This window comes from Dromiciops gliroides, chromosome 2, assembly GCF_019393635.1.
Source record: "Dromiciops gliroides isolate mDroGli1 chromosome 2, mDroGli1.pri, whole genome shotgun sequence".
Classification (NCBI taxonomy): Eukaryota; Metazoa; Chordata; class Mammalia; order Microbiotheria; family Microbiotheriidae; genus Dromiciops; species Dromiciops gliroides.
In genome coordinates this window covers 431,319,358-431,338,495 of record NC_057862.1, presented here as the reverse complement: position 1 = coordinate 431,338,495, position 19,138 = coordinate 431,319,358, and the positions used below count along the sequence as shown (strand labels likewise).

The 19,138-nt window shown below is 46.2% G+C and overlaps 1 protein-coding gene across 1 annotated transcript in view; it reads right to left on the bottom strand.

Moving 5' to 3' along the window:
- The window catches only part of NOTCH1 (notch receptor 1), an 80,478-nt gene extending 62,248 nt beyond the window's left edge, over positions 1-18,230 (bottom strand). Inside the window, exons 1-2 of the mRNA XM_043985768.1 lie at positions 17,911-18,230; positions 14,934-15,015 (exon numbers count right to left, since the gene is read on the bottom strand). Of these exons, the coding sequence (XP_043841703.1) occupies positions 14,934-15,015; positions 17,911-17,968 (140 nt within the window). The 5' untranslated portion in view covers positions 17,969-18,230. The remainder of the gene's footprint in view (positions 1-14,933; positions 15,016-17,910) is intronic.
- Between the last annotated feature and the right edge of the window lie 908 nt (positions 18,231-19,138).

The following is a 19,138-nucleotide window of genomic DNA, read 5'->3' as shown; positions in this document are numbered from 1 at the left end:
GGAGGGAAGGGAGGGAAATGGGGAGGGGGGAACGACAAGGGAAACAGAGAAAGAGTAAGGAAAACCAATGCCTAAAGAGGCCAAGCAACTTGCCAAAGGTCACTTAGCCCTGTGTGGTAGAGGTCCCAGGAAGAGAACTCAAGATTCCCTAGAGCCCTGCCTATGAGGTCTCTCTGGACTAGGCCCATATCGGTTGATATCTACCATTCCACACTACCCTGAGGAGTGAGATGAGTCAGTGCCAGCAGTGGAGGAGCCACTCAGGACCTGCACATGCCTAGGGCCAAGTTTGTACTTCACACAAAGAAAATCGCAGGGGAATCCTTTCCCTCCACTTTGGGGATGATTTTTCTATGGAGTTCCCATCTATTCCCCCTGACCTGCCTCTCCCCCTCCATGAAATCTCTTCCTAGAAACCCCAGCTAAATGCTCATCTCGTGTTTGGCTGTTCAGCTCCATTTATATTTCTCCCCACTAAAGTAGTGGGCAAGAAGAGTCTAGGAAAGCTTTGTATCCTTGATGCCTGGTGGGCGGTTAATAAAAGCCTGTTGAATTAAGCTGAATCAAACTGAATGTTTTGTTATCTGTGTGAAGGCCTGTCTCCACCACTCTGAATTTCTTGGAGGAAGGGACTGAACCCCTTCTCCTCCTGCCTCTTTCACAACAGCTAGCACAGGGTTGGGCACACAGGATGCACTTGGATTAACTGAAGGTTAGAGCAAAGCAAGGCTGAGTCTGAAATTAAATCAGCAATTTCAGTCACACTTTGTCCAAAGCAAACAGAGTTTTGGTAACATCTCATGGAAGCAACAAGTTTATCTCTGAAGATGTATGGCAGCTAGAAGAAGCCTGGGGTTTCCTTTCACCAAGAAATTAACCCTCCTAAAAAAGATGAACCTCGGACAATTAAGTTTCATTCCTCCTTTAAACTAAACCACTATGATCTATGGGAAGAGTCTGGGAGCCTGGAGGTTATAATCTCTGGAGAGTCTTCTGGGTAGAATTCAGGAAGGGGAGGCTTTTGGGAGTTTAATGGCTTTCCAAGGCAATGATAAGAAGACTCTTACATTTGTAAAGTTCTTCATGCTGTTCAGAGCACTTTTCACACCCCCTAGTCTTCAGAACAGCCCTGTGAAGGTGGTCAGAGGTATCACCCTCCCCATTCTATGAATGAGGCTCAGTGCTCAAGTTCTTTGCTCAAAGTCATGGCTAGAGCTGGTGGCTGGTGGCTGGTGGCTGGTGGCAGAGGTGAACTCCCAACTGAAGCTGAATCATGTGTCTTTCCAGCAGACCCACCCTGTACCACTGACAGGAGAGAGCATATTTTCCCTCTGGCTCTCAAAGCACAAGAATGGTTTTTAAAGTGACAGTTGAAGGCAGTTAGTCTTCCCTTCCTCCTGGTATGTTTGTGTGTTTTCCTGTGCCAGGCCACCCCACCCAGATTTTATGCAACATCACCTGATCTCCTGAGACAAAAAAGACCCGGGAGGGAGACAATGCATTCTTACATCCTGACATGCTAAGGCTGAAATACAAAACTCACTGCAGGCATGGGAGGGGGACCAGAGCTGTTGTCAATAACTTAGAAAAGAGAAAGACATGGGAGCTCTTCTTGGGGGCCTGCCACAGCTCAATCTTCTTCCACTTCCAGCCAAATGGGGCAGACAAAGACAATCAATCAATCAACAAACCTTTATTAAAGACCTACTATGAGCCTTGGGTGCTGGAGATAAAAGGACAGAAAGACAGCCACTGTCTTCAAGAAACTTACATTTGAATGGAGAGAAAACATGAACATATCTTGTTTTTGTTGAGTCATGTCCCACTCTTCATGACTTGGTATGGGGTTTTCTTGGCAAAGATTCTGAAGTGGTTTGACATTTCCTTCTCCAGTGGAATAAGGCAAACAGATTAAATGACTTGCCCAGGGTCAGAGGCTGGATTTGAACTCAGGTCTTCCTGACTCCAGGCCCAGTACTCTATCCTCTGACCCACCTAGCTGAATATATCTAGGCATATACAAAATATATACCAAGTAGATACAAGATTATGGATGGGGTGGTAAGGCCCTAGCAGCTGGGCAGACCAGGAAAGGGCCCATGTAAAAAATTTATGCTTAAGCTGAACCTGGAAAGAAATCAGGGATTCCAAGCAGCAGAGATAAGGAAGGCAAGCATTTAAGGCATGGGGAACAGCTGGGGCAAAGACACAGATGGGAAATGGAATGCTGTGTTGAGGAACAAGAAAGCCAACCATGAAGCATGTGGAAGAGAGTAATATGTAATAAGCCTACAAAGAGACAGGTTAAGATCATTAAATACCAAATTTATATTTGAACCTCAAGAGTCCCTGGAATTTGCTGAACAGGAGGGTGACATGGTTGCAGCACTACTTTGGAAAATCACAGTCATCAGTGTGGAGGATGGATTAGAATAAGGAGAGGATTATGTCAGGTAGGCCAAATTGGAGGCTACTTCAATAATCCAGGAATAAGATGGTAAGTAGGGGTAATTTAGGGCAGTGGCTATGTGAATAAAAAGAAGGGGGTGGATTTGAGAGATTCTGTGGAGTGGGAATGACAAGATTTGTTGTTGATTAGATATGTAGAGGAGAGAGAGTGAGGGGTCAAGCATAACACCAAGTTTGAAAGTCTGAGGATGGTGCCTCCAACATAGATAGGGAAATACTAAGAGAGAGAGCACCTAGATTCAGAGGTAAAGATAATAAGTTCTGTTTTGCACTGGTTGAGTTTAAAATGCCACAGGGACATCCAGTTTGAAATTGTCCAACAGGTACTTGTGATTCCAGACTGGAGTTCTGGAGAGATTATGGATGGATACATAGATTTGTGATCTGGATAGAGATAATGGTAATTAAGCCTATGGGAACTAAAGAAGTCACCAAGAGAAAAAGTATAGCTAGGGGAAGAAGACCCAAGAATGAGTCTTGGAATACATCTGCAATTAGGACATGGATATCCAGTAAAGGAAACTAAAGAGCAATCAGATAGTTAGCAAAAGAACTAAGAGAGAGAAGTTTCACAAAAAACTAGAGAGGAAAGAGTATTCGGGGAGAGTAGCCAATTGTGTCAAATGCTGCAGAAAGTCTGAGAAGGATGAGGACTGGGAAAAGGTCAGTAGATTTGGGCAATTAAGAAATCATTTGTTCCTCTGGAGAGAGCAGTTTCAGTTGAGTGATGAGGTCAATAGCCAGCTGCAGAGGGTCTAGCTGAGTTTGAGAGGAGAAGTGAAGGCATCTAGTGTGGACAGCTCTTTCAATGATGCAGCAAGAAAGATGCAAACTCTAGTCTTTATCTTGGTGAAGGAAGGGTGGCGATGGGACAAAGAGGCACAGGATGAGGAAGACAAGCAGAAAGGGAAGATAGGCAGACACAGGATGGCGAGTGAGAAAACAGAGAAACCCGGATAGACAAGACATATAGGACACAGAATAAAAGAAAAGACATATGGTTCAGGGCTGAGGCCAGGAACAGATAAAAGGGATAGATAGAAATACAGAGGAGACCCAGGAGGTGATGGACAGGCAAGGAAAGGGAGAGACACATCCAGGAAAAAAGAGGTAAAAGGAAAATGCGAGGGATCCTACAAGTCTAATGAAAAGGAGTGTTTTCATTTTTCATCTTTTGGTGATGGTAGTGGGGAATTGAGGGGAGGGTTGAACACAGGGGAAAGATGGACCAAAAGAGAACTGCATGCACTATACCTAACCATGTACACTGGAAATGCTGAAAAGACTTTTATATTCTGTCCCTTCCTTCCAGTCTACAGAAATCCTTGGGTCAGCCACAGCCTTATTGAGAAAACTGAAGACAATAGGAGGGACTCTGGCCTCTGCTGCATTCTTCCACACTGCTCCTTAGAAACCCCCCTCCCCTTTTAACAGGCACCATGAAAAGGGCCGTCTGTCGCCTCCGCCTTTTGACTCTGAGGCCTGTCTAACATTTTAATAGCAGCCCAAGAGGCCAAGGAGACCATCTCCAGGGTCAGCTTGTCACAGGGTCACTCTCTAGCCAGCAACTGTCACCGGCAGCCCCCTTTTCTCTCTATCCAAGCAGACTAATGGCTCTGTCCCAAGAAGGCTCAGTCAGTAGAGCAGAAGCTGGACAAACGGGAAGAGAAGGAGCCAGGAATGAAGAGATTCCATGAATGATTCAGCTCATCTACCCCCATAATATCCTTTCTGAAAGTTCTACAAAGGGAACAATGAAGGATCACTATAAGCGGTATCCAGTTGGATCCAATCTGCTCTTTTCTAACAGGACTGTTTAGACCTTAGATGCTTCTGTCTTTCATCAACCTTATAGAATCATGGACTCCCAGGATACAGAGTCCATCTCTCATGCATCTAATTGAATTGCATATTCCTTCTCAGACAATCAGTCTCTGCAATCCTTGACATTTGTAACAGTCACTCACTAGTGGGGGAAGGTCTGGGTAGATACCATTCATGAATTATATCAACAGGTCTTTCCTAAGTATCAACTATGTGCTCAGAACTATAGAGGATACAGAGAAGACAGCCCCAGTCCTCAGAGAATTTCCATTCTATTTGGGAAACCAGGTCCTTATAATTGTGTATCTGTCTTGTCTCCCCAATTAAACTGCTTAACTCCTTGAGACCTGGAGAGCAGGGACTGTTATTCATTTTGTATTCCTCCTCCCTTACCACAACACCTAACAGAAACAATGGCTTGCACACAAAAGCAGTCAGTAAATGTTTACCGAATTTATGACACATGTGAAACCTCCCCCCCCCCCAACAACACATGCAAGATAGTATAAATGCACAGTGTAACAGGTAGGAAAGATGGAAACACTTGCCACTTTTACATCCTTGCCAAGTGCCATACAAATTGAGCTATTCTTAGGTGTGAGGATCAGATTTCCCTTATGCTCTCTCCATTAAAAAAAAAAAAAACAATTTAAGGGGGCAGCTAGGTGGCGCAGTGGATAAAGCACAGGCCCTGCAGTCAGGAGGACCTGAGTTCAAATCCAGCCTGACACTTGACACTTACTAGCTGTGTGACCATGGGCAAGTCACTTAACTCCAATTGCCTCACCAAAAAAACAACAACAAAAAACCAACCGATTTAAGCCCTTGCTCATCCTACAAGTCCTACTTCAAGTCTTATCTCCTCCATAAAGACTTTCTTGACAAATGCAACTCAAGCTGATCTGAAAGCGTTGTCTCTAGAAGGGGCCTTCAAAAGCATTTGCTTTTTCTTGTACTAGAGAAGAAACAAGAGGCTCAGAGACAAGAGATGACTAACCTAAGATGACAAAGCTACTGAGCTGCAGAGACTGGACTAGATCCCAGATCTACCAAGTTCTAGACCAGAACTTGTTTTCCAAAGCACCTCATTGCTGGTGGTCTTTCTCAACGTGGAGCAGTAGAAATAAGCACTGGCTCTGGAGTTAAAGGACCTGGATTCAAATTCTACCTCTGATAATATCTGTGTGATCTTGGGCAGGTCATTTAACCTCCCCAGGCTTCAGTTTCTTCTCATCTATAAAGTGAGAGGATTAGGAGTAAATGGCTTCTGAAATCCCTTCTAGCTACAAGTCTAAGATGCTACAATCCTCTGAATTTTTCATCTGTTTGCTTATCTAATAGAGGCTATGGAATGAACCCAGTCACTACAGACTGGGGAATTATAGACTGTCTTAAATCGACAGATGTTACACATACATTAAGAATAGAGACTATAGGGGCAGCTAGGTGGCACAGTGGATAAAGCACAGGCTCTGGATTCAGGAGTACTTGAGTTCAAATCTGGCTTTAGCCAATTGACACTAACTAGATGTGTGACCCTGGGCAAGTCACTTAACCCTCACTGCCCCACAAAAAAACCCAGCTATCATTTATGGGGCAGCTAAGTGGCCCTGGAGTCAGGAGAACCTGAGTTCAAATCTGACCTTAGCCAATTGACACTAACTAGATATGTGACCCTGGGCAAGTCAATTAACCCTCATTGCCCCACAAAAAAACCCAGCTATCATTTATGGGGCAGCTAAGTGGCCCTGGATTCAGGAGGACCTGAGTTCAAATCCAGCCTCAGACACTTGACAGCTTACTAGCTGTGTGACCCTGGGCAAGTCACTTAACCCCAACTGCTTCACCCCTCAAAAAAAAAAAATTTCCCTAAGAATCACAGGCCACACCAGCTCCTGTTAAAGGGTCCTGTGGGGGTGGGGGTGGGGTGGGGGATGAAAGCCAACCTCCTCCATTCACTAAACATTTCTTACAGAAAAGCTGTTACAAGAAAAACAAAAATCAATCCCCCTGGAAACTTCACGTTTCCAGTAAGTGCATAATTTCCACTTACTGACCAAAACTGAAAGGAACTGGTAGGTGTAGAAATGAGGTTCCTTCTAACAAAGGTCGAGGCTCATCTTTCCAAGGCCTGTGTGCTTACCAAACACCCACTGTCTGTACCTTGTAAATAAAATACTAGATTGCTCTCAAAGCAGTATTTCCTCCCACTGTTTACAATGGGAGTCCCATGCCTATTTGTCTGTCTGACAGATTGCAGCTAGTGAATCTAGGAATGGGGAGGCCTTAAATATCCACTCTGTGTGCAAATAAGGCCTAAAATAACCAACTGCTTCCATCAGGGAACCAGGGAAAACTTGTTAAAGAGGAATTGATTGATGTGCAAATAATTTCTCTCTTCAACTTGATTAAGCATGAAAGTTTCCCTATGAAATCCAGCCCTCCCTGGCTGGAGAGTCCTGACTCCCAGAAAAATGCCTGGTGTTCACTGAGTAACTTTCCTAATATTAACTCCAGACAGCCCCAGGCATCAGGGGGAGGAGATCTAAACTGGAGCATGAGATTAACTCCCAAAGGAAGGATAATGGACTGAGAGCACCTCCAGTTTAGTTCCCATTACTTTTCATTAGAAAATGACTTTCTTCTTTGGCCGCAGCCTGTTCACACAAAACATTGGCCTACCTTGGCATTCCATTCTCTTAAATTTAAGCAACTGAGGGGAAGGAGGGGAAAGAAACCTTTTTTTCTGGGACCCAACCAATCCTTAACTAGCCCAGGCCACTCTTTCAGGCACTGTGCAGGTGAATCTAAGAACATGAGTTCACAGTTTTCTACTGGAAAGGGCCACAGAGATCATCTAGTTCTAAACTCTCATTTAAAGATAAAGTTCAGGGAAGGGAAGGGACCTGGTCAAGATCACACAGCTGATTAGTAGCGGAGCTGGGACCACAATCCAAACCACTATCACTTAAGTCCCTGTAAATACAGAGGTTTTCCCTATATCAGGCTACCTCAGTATAAGTAGGTACAGGATTGAGTTTACTTTTAGCAATACTTTTTGGACTAGTAAATTGGCAGTGTAAACAAGATTACAAGAGTTATATTTACTCTACTTAAGAGAACAAACTGCTTCACTCTAGAAACACTTTATTTACGTGCAAACAATGTAAATATAATAAGAGCCTCCAGAATACTGCTTAGCATGGTGCGATGCTAAACTTAAAGCATTTTTTAAAAAATTATGCATTCACTAAAACACAGGCACCACTTTTGTTAACCTAGTTTATGTTATTGCACTTAGCTGAAAATAAAACTATTTCTTTTTTTAAAACAATTCTGTGGGGGCAGCTAGGTGGCGCAGTGGATAAAACACTGGCCCTGGATTCAGGAGAACCTGAGTTCAAATCCAACCTCAGACACTTGACACTAGCTGTGTAACCCTGGGCAAGTCACTTAACCCTCATTGCCCTGCAAAAACCAAACAAACAAACAAAAATTTCTGTGATTGGAGACTGTTATTGTTTAGCTGAGTCTGACTCTTTGTGACTCCATTTAGAGTTTTCTTACAAAGATACTAGAGTGGTTTGCCATTTCCTTCTCCTGGTAATTTTACAGATAGGGAAACTGAGGCAAACAGGGTTATGTGACTCGTCCAGGGTCACACAGCTAGTAAGTGTTTGAGGCTAGATTTGAACTCAGGAAGATGAGTCTTCCTGTCTCCAAGCCCAGCACTCTATCCACTGGGCTACCTAACCTAGATCCCTCTTCCCACCCCCCACCCCCCAATTTACTATGTCACCTTGGGCAAAATGCCTAGCCTCTGGGTTAGAGTTTCACCAATCTGCAAAATAAGGATCTAGTTATACTAGATGATCATTAAAGTCTCTTAAAGTTCTAGCAATCTATGAATAATGTTACTTTAAATAAGTCCAAAAACAATACTCAAAATTCATTCAACAAATTGAGTGCCTGAGAGCAATGCCTTATTCCAGAGGCCTGTCCTAAATGCCTTAGCACTTGGCTCCCTAACCTAAAGACACCACTATCTCTGAGCCAAAGGGCACTCAGGCCCCCTATTCTAGAGTGTACACCCAAGTTTTCCCCAGAAGATTGAAGGAGAAAGGAAGGAGAAAGCTTGCACAAAGCCAAGCCTAGCCCTGAACATCTCTGCATTTGAGAAAAGGATTTATATGCATTTGCAATCACCTGGAAGAGAACCTTTCCCCTACCTGGGACCAGCTGTCTTTCCTGGAGAATAACCAAAGCTTCTGTCAATCATTCCTGAATCAAACTGAAGCGCTGCCTTCAATCACAATACTGTGACTCCTAGCATCCTACTTAGCTTTGTTAGACCTGGATAATGCCTAGTCCAAACCTTCATTTTTCAGATGGGAAAACTAAAGCCAGACGTTGGGAAATGACTTGGCCCTGACCACAAGACAAAATAGAAACCAGGACCCAAGTCTCAGTGATAGAAGTGGAGTCGAGTAGGGAGAGGGGATGAAGGAGACTTGGTCTTGCTCCCAAGCCAAGAAATGTCAGATCTCCTCTCTACTGTCCTCAAAGCCTCTTCTGGGAGAAAACCAGCCACACCTGACAGAGACAGCTCAGTTATAAGACCAGGCCATAAATGATCAAAAAGTATGACAGACCACATTAATTGTCCCCTGAGGCCAGTCGCTAGTTAAATTTGTTTATGCTTCCTACAATCCACATTCCTCTCTTGGATGTTCTCAGTCTACATGGACAGGTGGCTCCAAGAACTTCCCTCTCAGCAGAAAGGTGAGTCACTTTTATTAGCTAGGAATTGACCAACCTATTCTTTGTAATGTGGCTGCTGTTTCTGTGGATTTGCAAATGGAAAATAAAAGTGTCTTCTTCTTCTTGTTTGGTTTTTTTGGGGGGGGGGAATCATCCTATAATTCCATATTTTGCAAAAGGCTATCTCTCTTCCCCTTCCAGTTTGGGGTCATTCCAGAGTGGTTTCTGGAGTGGCTGAGGCCTGGGCAGGGAGCTCTAAATAGAGGACATGCAAAAATGAACTGAACTTTCTGCAGATTGAAAGAAATCTGGGGGGCAGCTAGGTGGTACAGTGGATAAAGCACCGGCCCTGGAGTCAGGAGGACCTGAGTTCAAATCCGATCTCAGACACTTAACACTTACTAGCTGTGTGACCCTGGGCAAGTCACTTAACCCCAATTGCCTCACTAAAAAAAAAAAGAAAGAAAGAAATCTGTAACTGTCAAGCCATAGAATAATGATTTCCACTCCTACCCCTGGGTTTTTTTGGCTACTAGATGAAGTAGGCTATTTGTCTAGGAAAAGGGCCCCTCCTGGCCCCAACTGCAATAGGAGATCACCTAAGGCATGAATGTCATAATTCAAGAAGTATAATTGGTCCAAAAGACCTGACCTATCCGACAAGTGGAGTATTGGGAAGTTCAGCCCTAGGTTCTCACACAAAGACTCACTGCATAGCCTCGGGCAAATCATTTCATCTCTCCCAGCCTCAGTTTTCCCATCTATAAAATGGAAATAATTATACTGCCCACCACCACCTTGTGGGGGATCAAAATATCTGTAAGAGTACTTTTATGATCTCCAGATGAAAGCTTCTGTCAAAGTGCAAAGTTATTATTGTTACATTATTGAGGAAAGCAATCTAGATTCTCAATCAACTCAGAAAAGCCACATCCTTTCACTATTTATAGAACAGACATGAGAAACAGGAAAGGTCCCTCCTTTCCTTAAGTAGTGGGGGGAGAAATCACTCTTCCCAACCTCAGTTTGGCTAGTGGAATGCTAAGGCTCAATGGTTCTGTATCTTCGATGGAGTGTCCCCTCCCCATCCTCTAATCAGACCTGGGTAGATAACCTCTAAATTACATCACCTCAGAGACCTGTCTGTCACAAGGTAATGGATTGATTCTCCTTGTGGCATGGCACAGTTTCTTGGGTCCTCATGCTACTGTGAATCACTTTTATCTCCTGTTCTTCCCCCCAAAACCAAAGGGTTATATCCCCTCACAGTCTCTTCTGAAATCAAGGTTACAGCCTCTGAGTCCCTTTACCCAGAAAGATCTTGGTTTAGTTATTTCAGAGCTTCCTTTTATCCATTGTTCATTCAACTCCACCCTCTTCCTGTCCAGCCTACAGTTCAGTTCCCCCCCCCCAAAAAAGTTGTTTTTTTTTTCAGGGAAAACTGTTGGGTAACTCACAGAACCAATACATACCATAAGAAAATGTTCTTCTTAAAACATTAGGAGCAGAATTATAGACCCAAATTTTGCAGCACCTTCTTTCTTGCCAATTACTCATCTTTTTAGCTATTCCCCCCCCCCCCACAGTTTATAGGCAATCTCTTCTACTTGACACTCAGTATTTTTAAACACGTGTTTTTCTAACCCTTACATCCTCTAGCTATAAGACAGAATTGCTGCATAAACAGAGGAAGTCCTGTAACAGACTCATTTTTTCTCTCCCAGCTTGAAACCAATGATTAGATTTAACCTCTCTTCCTCCTTCACCCCTTTCAATCCAAAACAACATTGGTACCCAGTGATAGTACAAAGAGTGTTCAACCAGGAATAAGGAGACCTGGGTTCAACTCTCAGTTTACTACTTACCATTGAGTGACCCTGGGCAAGTCACACTCCAAGTCTCAGTTCCCTCACCTGTAAAATGGAGATTTATTATCCCCTTGTCCTGTCTAGCTCACAGAAATGTACAAAAGTCAAATGGTACCTCTACCAAATCCCTCTCAATGACTTCTTAGGCAAAATCTCTCATTCTTCTCCCTCCTTCTTTGCCTTTCTAAATGTATACACGAAAGGCCTGTTTCTCCCTGCAAAGAAATCTGCCATTCCGCTATCAAAGTTTCTGGAACAGAAGAATCCTAGGGCAAACCCCTATTTTCCCTACTCTCCCAGAGAGGGCCACAGTGGGGCAGCTGCCTCCCAGTCAGCTTACATCAAATAAGGATTTCTCCTATCCAAGGGAATTTGGCAATACAGAAGTTAAGGCTTTCAAACTAGGCTTTCAAAACCTGCTGGTGAAACGATATACAGCAGCAAACACCATCTCCCAGAATTCTCATCCAGTGACAAAGGTTACTTAGTGTTAGTGCCATAAACAATTATGTTTTGAATCCCTGATATGCACTTATCGAAAAAGGGTAATTCTGGACCCAGCTTGCCTCAGTATGGCCACAGCTCCCTGCTTTCCTGCTGTAACAGAGAACCCCCAAATGCCAGAACATTGCCCTACTAGAGTCATCCTGGGGTATTTATTTCACTCCATTTTCTAATTGGATTTGTAGGGGAAGCACAATAGGGCCTTTATGGCCCAACCGTGTTAAGTGCCAGGCCAAATTGAGGTGTGGCCCTGGGCCAAAAATGGAAGGGGCCAACTCAGCTTCTGCTATCTCTGCCTTAGACTGGGCTTCACTTAGGAAGCTTGGAAGTAGAGTTCCCAGTAAAGAGATATTTGGGAAGGGAGGAGGGGAAGGAGGTGGGGGGTTAAGGGATAGCTCTTTCAAGGTCACGTCTTCTGTTCCATGTTAGAGGGCTTAAGGCAGAGGATTAGGGGCTACAATAGCCAAATTATCTTCTAGCAATGAGAAAAGGGGTCTCCTGTGAAAAGGCCCATGACTACCATGAAAATTCAAAGCTCTAACCACAAGGACTATGTTGACACTAGCAACACTGTCGTGCCTTATGGTGACCACAGGCATAGTAAAGGGAAATCACTTGCTTTACCCCAACAGAGTTTCCGTTTCCAACAGAGGGCAGCAAGCCAGAGGAGAAAACCTCAATGTCTGACAACCCAAATCTCCATCAACACTGCTGACTATCCAAGGTAGAGTCTTCTTTTCTCTCTCTCTCTCTCTCTCTCTCTCCCTCCCTCCCTCCAGGGGACCACACGGTAGCACCTGAGAAGTATCCTTATCTAAGTTGGTGACCCAGAATATATACTACAAGAATAGAATGGCAGGGCTCAAAAAGACCTTAGAGAACACCTTGTCCAACCCAGTCATTTTAGGGATTAAGAAATTGAAGTCTAGAAGAGGAGGGACTTGTTCAAGGCTACAGAGAGAGAGAGAGGAGCCAGGATTAGAGGCCAAGTCTCCCAATTCCTAACGCCCTGTGGAATGTGCCTTCTGCTATGTCGTGCTGCCTCTCCAAAGTTTTTTTTCAATCTCCAATTATATTATACTGAAAACTCTGTACATATGTAAATATGCTGGGGGTGGGGTAAGGCAAAATAGCCAAGAAGGAAAGTAGAGGTGGGAGAAGAGATTGTGGGGTAGAAGGGTATGGGGAGAGTTATGCATTCTGGGAAGCCACACATGATTAGTCACACAGCATTAATCTGCCTCCCTCAACAATAGCTGCCGAATTTCGACTGAATCCCAGCTGTCGGTCTTTGAATGAAAGAAAACAAGATTTAGGGCATCAAGCGTCGGTGAGGCTTCTGCAGGGGGAGAAAAAAGCCAAAAAGGAGGAAAAAAAAACCCCAGCGTTCATTCATTAGTGGCTCACAAAGAGGTCTCCTCTTTGTCCATTAAACTGCTCATGGGCCTGATTAATTTGCTGAAGTTTTGGAGGAGGAAGGGGGTGAAGGGGGTGGGGTGAGGAGGGGCAGGGAAGAGAGCTACCAAACTAGGCAGGGTAGCTGGACTGAAACAGATGCACAAGCATGATGCCCAGTGTTGTCAAGGAAATCAGCCAGTCAACAGTTGGAATGAGAGGGCCTCTGAGATGCAGAGCAAGGGGCTACTTCTTAATCTGAAGCCTCAGTGGTAGGGATGCCTTCGCTCTTTTTTTTTTCTCCCCAAAACTACCAAATGCTTCCCTCATTATTCACATCAAGGATGAACTCAAGTTGAAGAGCATCTGGCTTAGAGGCAAAACTTGATCAAACTAGATTTTAAAAAATAGTCCCTCCTCCCTCTTTTTTCCTGTCTTGGGCTTGCTAAAAGTACTTATGCTCATTGTTTATCTCCCTTGAGCCTCAGGAAAGCCCCAGTGAAGAAAAGTAAGAATTATAAGCCCCATTTTACAGAACAGGAAACTGAGGCTCAGGAAGAAATGTCTTAGCTATGATTAGACAAATAATCTGGGAATTAGAATCCTGATCTCAAAAAGTTATGCAGTCAGTCAATAAACATTTATTAAGCACCTACTATATACTAGACCCTATGCTAGTAAAAGACAGTTTTTGCCCTCAAGGAACTCAGAATTCTTCATTGCCCTGATCCAAACACCCCCCCCCCTTTCAAGTTTTACTTTCAAAAGTGCCAATAAGGGGCAGCTAGGTGGCGCAGTGGATAGAGCACCGGCCCTGGAGTCAGGAATACTTGAGTTCAAATCTGGCCTCAGACACTTAACACTTACTAGCTGTGTGACCCTGGGCAAGTCACTTAACCCCAATTGCCTCACTAAAAAAACAAAAACAAAAACAAAAGTGCCAATAAGGGCAGCTAGGTGGGGCAGTGGATAAAGCACTGACCTGGATTCAGGAGGACTTGAGTTCAAATTCGACCTCAGACACTTGACACTTACTAGCTGTGTGACCCTGGGCAAGTCACTTAACCCTCATTGCCTGGCCCCCCCCAAAAAAAACCAAAACCCCCAAAAATCCAAAACCAAACCAAAACAAAAGTGCCAATAAAGTATTTGGCCAATAAGGTATTATTGGAGATCTTTTTCAGAATCCAATGCTTGAACTAGAAAAGTCCAGGAGAACTAAACCTCAGGTACTTACATCATATAATGTTAAAAAAATATATAAATTAAATCTATCCTAATGGAAATTTGTCTACAGAAAAGGGAAAGGAGGAAGGGAAGAAGCATTTATTAAGCACCTCCAATGCGCCTGGCTCTGTACTAAGAATTTTACAAATCTTGTCTCCTTTGATCATTATTCCCATTTTGCAATTGAAGAAATTGAGGCAGATAAAGGTTCAGTGACTTGCTCAGTCACGTGGCTACTATCTGAGGCTGGACCTGAACTTAGGTCCTATGGATTCCAGGAACATTGCTCTAGCCACTGAGATTTATGAGCCAGATGGAGTGGAAGCTAAACACCAATTCCACTTGTGTCTCAGTATGCCTTTCTGTAAAAGTGAACTATGTAGGGGCAACTAGATGGTGCAGTGGATAGAGCACCGGCCCTGGAGTCAGGAGTACCTGAGTTCAGATTGGGCCTCAGACACTTAACACTTACTAGCTGTGTGACCCTGGGCAAGTCACTTAACCCTCATTGCCCCACCAAAAAAAAAAAAAGTGAACTATGTGCACTGGAAGATCAACCCTATTGAAACACTTGGGGGAAGAAGGGATATGTAAATCCAGGTTCTGGCCCCTAATAAGAAACATAAATAGTTTCTTAAAGTGACCCTCCACCCCAAAATGGAAAGAAAAACTTTTAGACTAAACCAACCACTGCAAATGTTATAACTTTTAAGTGATTGCCAGACTTTTTCTAATGAAAGTTTCCATATGATCTCTCATCCTTGCAGTATATCTCAGAGGAAAGACAATGACTTACTGTAAAGACTATCAAAGACTACTATACTCAAGACCCCATAAAAGCAGAAGGGATGGTTCTCAGACCACTCCAAGTGCATGCATACTTACATGCACGATTCTGTTCCATTGTCATAGATTTCACACTTGCCTCCATTCAGACAGGTTTCTGAAGGTTGTGAACACCGCAAACCTAGGAGATATGTACAAGAAGCCCATCAAGCCTCAAATTTATGGGCTGAAATCTATTAATTAACATACCAACCTGCTTCCAACCCTGGAGACCTCAAGAGTTTAAGGGTGTCTAACCCTTAAACCTTCCAGAAAACTTGTCTCTTCCTCATCCCCGCCCCCTTGTTGCACCCAGGAAAAGTCATAGAATCATAGATTTGGAGTTGGAAGAAACCTAGAAATCATCTTGTCCAACTCCCTTATTTATTCTTATTTATTTGACCTCAGTTCTGTATCTTTCCCCACCCCACCCAATTTACCATAGTACTATAATCTATTTACACTATAAGCACTCAATACATGTTCATTATTGCTGAAATCGTTGAATTAGTTATAATAGAAAAATGTACATCTGCTCAATATTCTATATCATATATTTGTGTATACACACATATATAAATATGTTTGTATGTATGTTTGTACACACAAACACAGGTACCAGATTTCTTAGGGGTGGACACCCTTCTAATGACTTCCTTTGATATTCTTAATGAAGTCAACAGGAGGTAGGAAGGAAGAATGGCAGACTGAAGGTTGGGCTGTTTCTATAATGCCAACTACCCAAGGTCTATCCCAGACTACTAGCTCTAAATTACACAATAGCTTGGCAAAGAACAGTAAAGTTACCCAGAAGCCAATCTGACCAACTCAACTACTCAAAAATTCCACCAGCATCTTTCCCAACCTTCTCTGGATCTCCCTTCTCACCCACCCGCTCAGAAGCCTATACTTTAGGGGAGACCCACATCTCTCCAACTGGGAGGAGGGAAGGGAAGGAGAGGAAAAGGGAGGGGAGAGGAGAGGGAGGAGGGAAGGGAGGGGGAGCTGAGACTACAGTGAGCGCTCAGAAATGCAGTGAATTGTCTGCCTGTTCAAACATCCATGGTAAAGTGACTTATCTAGCCAGTCCTGGAGGGGGAGTCTGAATAGCCCCAAAGCAAGCCGCACACACTCCCCTCCTGGCTCGTGGGAAAATGCGACAGCTGCGGGGCCCAGCTTCCCCTGAACTCCAACAAAGCGGGAATCAGAGCCGCCCATTGTAGCTCGTTTAAAGACACCTCTTGTTGCATTATTGACTGTAGGGCTGGGATTGAATACTCTTACCTCCCGGGACACTCAATACCTGCTCCCGGGAAGATCTGAGCCGCACCAACGGACCCGCCTCCCGCCCTCTTCCCTCCCCCCCTCCCCCGTCCAAAGTTGGGCCAATTCACAGAATCCTGGCTCCATCACCCCCATCCCCATCCCCAGCCGTTCCATTCCTGGGCAGAGAGAAGTGAGCGTTTCCCCAAACCAAAACCCCAAATTAGGGTTCGAGCAACATTAATCAAGCAAGAGAAAGTAGTGGCCCCGTCCCAGCTAGAGGACTCCTTTCTTGAAGAGTCAACTCAAGCTAAGAGTTTGGGGTGAGAGGGGGTGGGAAAAGCTGTGCCCGGAGTCTGCGGGCTTTTTACACTTTTTTTTTTTCCCAAAGAGGGGCGAGTAGGGTTCGGCAGTCCTGTTCTTCTTTGCATCGCTCGGGGAGGGGCGCCCATGAGGCGTGGGAAGCCGAGAGGAGGGAGGCAGTGAGTGGAGGACACCCGACAGAGGGCTGCCTGACTCATCGCTGCTCGGGCTGAGAGGGAGGAGGAAGCTGTATGGGGGGCCCCCAGCAAGTGATCATTCACACAATCCCCCGTGAGTTGTCATTCCTTAAAGCCAGGAGAAAAGGAAACTCCAAAATAGAGAGTGAGACCACAGGAGCCTGAGAATGTTCTCTGAAACTTTTCCCCCTCTTTTTCCAGGGAGGGTCACAGATGCTTAAAAAGGTTGACCCGTTTTCGGCAAAAAAGTTACCCGTTCCCCAAGCCTCAAGCAACTTTCCTGTAAGCTTGTGGGAGGGCTGTCCCACCAAGGTGGCCAGGGTCAGCAGAACGGCCGGGGTGCAGGGCCCCACAGCCCCGGGGAGCGGGCTTCCGTCGGTTTCCTCCCCAAAAACTCAACACTGTTCTGAGCCCAAAAACTCCGCGCCGCTGACATCCGCCCCCAGCCCTCGACCCGAAAGTGCAGTGGGCAGACGGAGAAGAAAAGGCCAGAGAGAACAGGAAACCTGACTCAAGTTCGAATAGAAAAAGAACTCAGCCAGCGGAGAAGAAACTCAAAGGCAGGGGGGGGATGCAGATTGGGCGAGGAGGGGGAGGGTGCAGGTTTGGTCCTGGTGGGTGGGTGGGTGAGAGATGCAGATTTGGCCATGGATGGGGAGATACAGGTTTGGCAGGGGGCGGGAGAGAAAGCAGGCAGAGAGGGATTGTTCAAGAACTCATCCCCAGCCTCCAAGGGGGCTGGAGCCCTCCACACGACCTACACCTCCCATCAGCTTTAGACACCCAACCCAGACTCCCGGACCTTCCTCTCCTGGTGCCACTTCAATCCCCACCCTAAACAGAGCCCCCAAACATGGGGCAAGAGTAGCCCTCCCTGAAGTGGAAGGGAAGTTTCCCGAAAAAGCGGGGGGAGGGGGGGACTGGGGATGGATGACATCCTGGACGTAGCCAGGGGCGCAAAGCTGGGAAAAGGTGCTCCATCGGGTCCCATCCCTGCCAGGGAGCTACTGACATCCCCCCACAGTTTCGCCGCTACCACCACCACCACCATGACCCCCAGCGCCCAAGCCAGGTTGCTTCCCCCTCCCCTGGACTATCCATGCCTGTTCGCCCTCTCCCCAATCCTGGCTGGAGCAGCCGCGTCCCTACCCCAAAGGGGGAAAAGTTTTCTCCAGCGGCGCACAGAGTTTGCGGGCTTGCTCGCCCTGCCTGATTGTTCCCCATCCCCGGAGCCACCGGGTCCCAATCTCCATTGGAGTAGCCCCACGTCCTACCTCGTGCGAGAACTGGCAGCAGCGACAGACAGACGACGGGCACTAGGAGCGGCCGCATGCCTCCCGCAGCGGCCAGCTCTCCCCCAGCGGCGCTTCGTTCGGGCAATCCCAGAAAGGCTCAAAGTGACATAAGGTCTCCGGGCGGGCAGGGAAATCCTAGGCAGTATCTCTCGAACAAGGAGCCAATGTCGCCCTCGCCTTCTCCTTTTCCTCTGCAGGCTGGCGGGCGCGCATGCACTGCCAGAGTTCACTCGTTCTCTCGCTCCCTTGCTCCCTCGCAGACTTCTCCGCGCCGCGCCCGGCTCAGCCCTACGTAACCTATAGCTGCCAAGACACTAAGTGAAGCGGCGAGCTCGGCGCCTCTCCCACTCCTCCTGCTCCTCCCCCTCCCCCCCAGCTGTGAACCTTTCTCTTACCCGAATCCTTCCGCTCCCCCTCCACCCCCTCCCTGTAGAGCCTCGCTTCTCTCAGTTCCAGAGCTCCCCGGAGAGACCTCGGGCCGAAGATGCTTTCTGGGGTGTCCAGAGCTCTCCCCAAAGGGTCCTGAGCACTATTCTGGGGTTGACAGGGCGTCCCGTGCCGAGGGACTACTTCTCGTTTGAAAGTTTCTGAAACTACTGAAAGTTTGTTGAGAGCTTGCGGAGGGATTCTTGGCTCTTGCTAGAAAGTTTCTGTTCTTCGCCTAGTCTTTTATACATTTGCATGTCAATGGAGGAGCGGCTGGTACCGGGGGCCCCGGGGGCCGGGAGAGTGGAGCTTAGGGTGTGCTCAGCCCCAGCAACCTTTCTCTCCTATCCTCGCGACCTAGTCTCCCGCCTCCCTCTACGGGCTGCTCTCTGGGGGCTTCTGTTTGCAGAGGTGGAAAACATAGGGAAAGTGGAAGGAATGTCAGGGCGAAGAGCTGAGGATTGTCCCAAAGGCTGTCTGATCTGAATGCCATAAAAGGCAGGGAGCTGGGCCGGGGGACGTGGGTTTGGAGGGAGTAGTCTCGGGCCGCACCCTCGAGAGCTTTCCTGCAGTGGGTGGTGGATAGGGGATGACTTCGTGGGTGACCTCAATCCCCCTTTCCCAGCGCCGGAATTAATCGTAGAGTACAGGCATGTTTGTGCACCCATCATGGTTCCCATCCGTCTTCCCCCTTCGCCCCTCGGTAACTCTGGGGCCTTCGAGGAGACAGGACGGGTCCAGTGAAAGGCGGCTAGGGACTTGAACACCTTGGGCCATGACG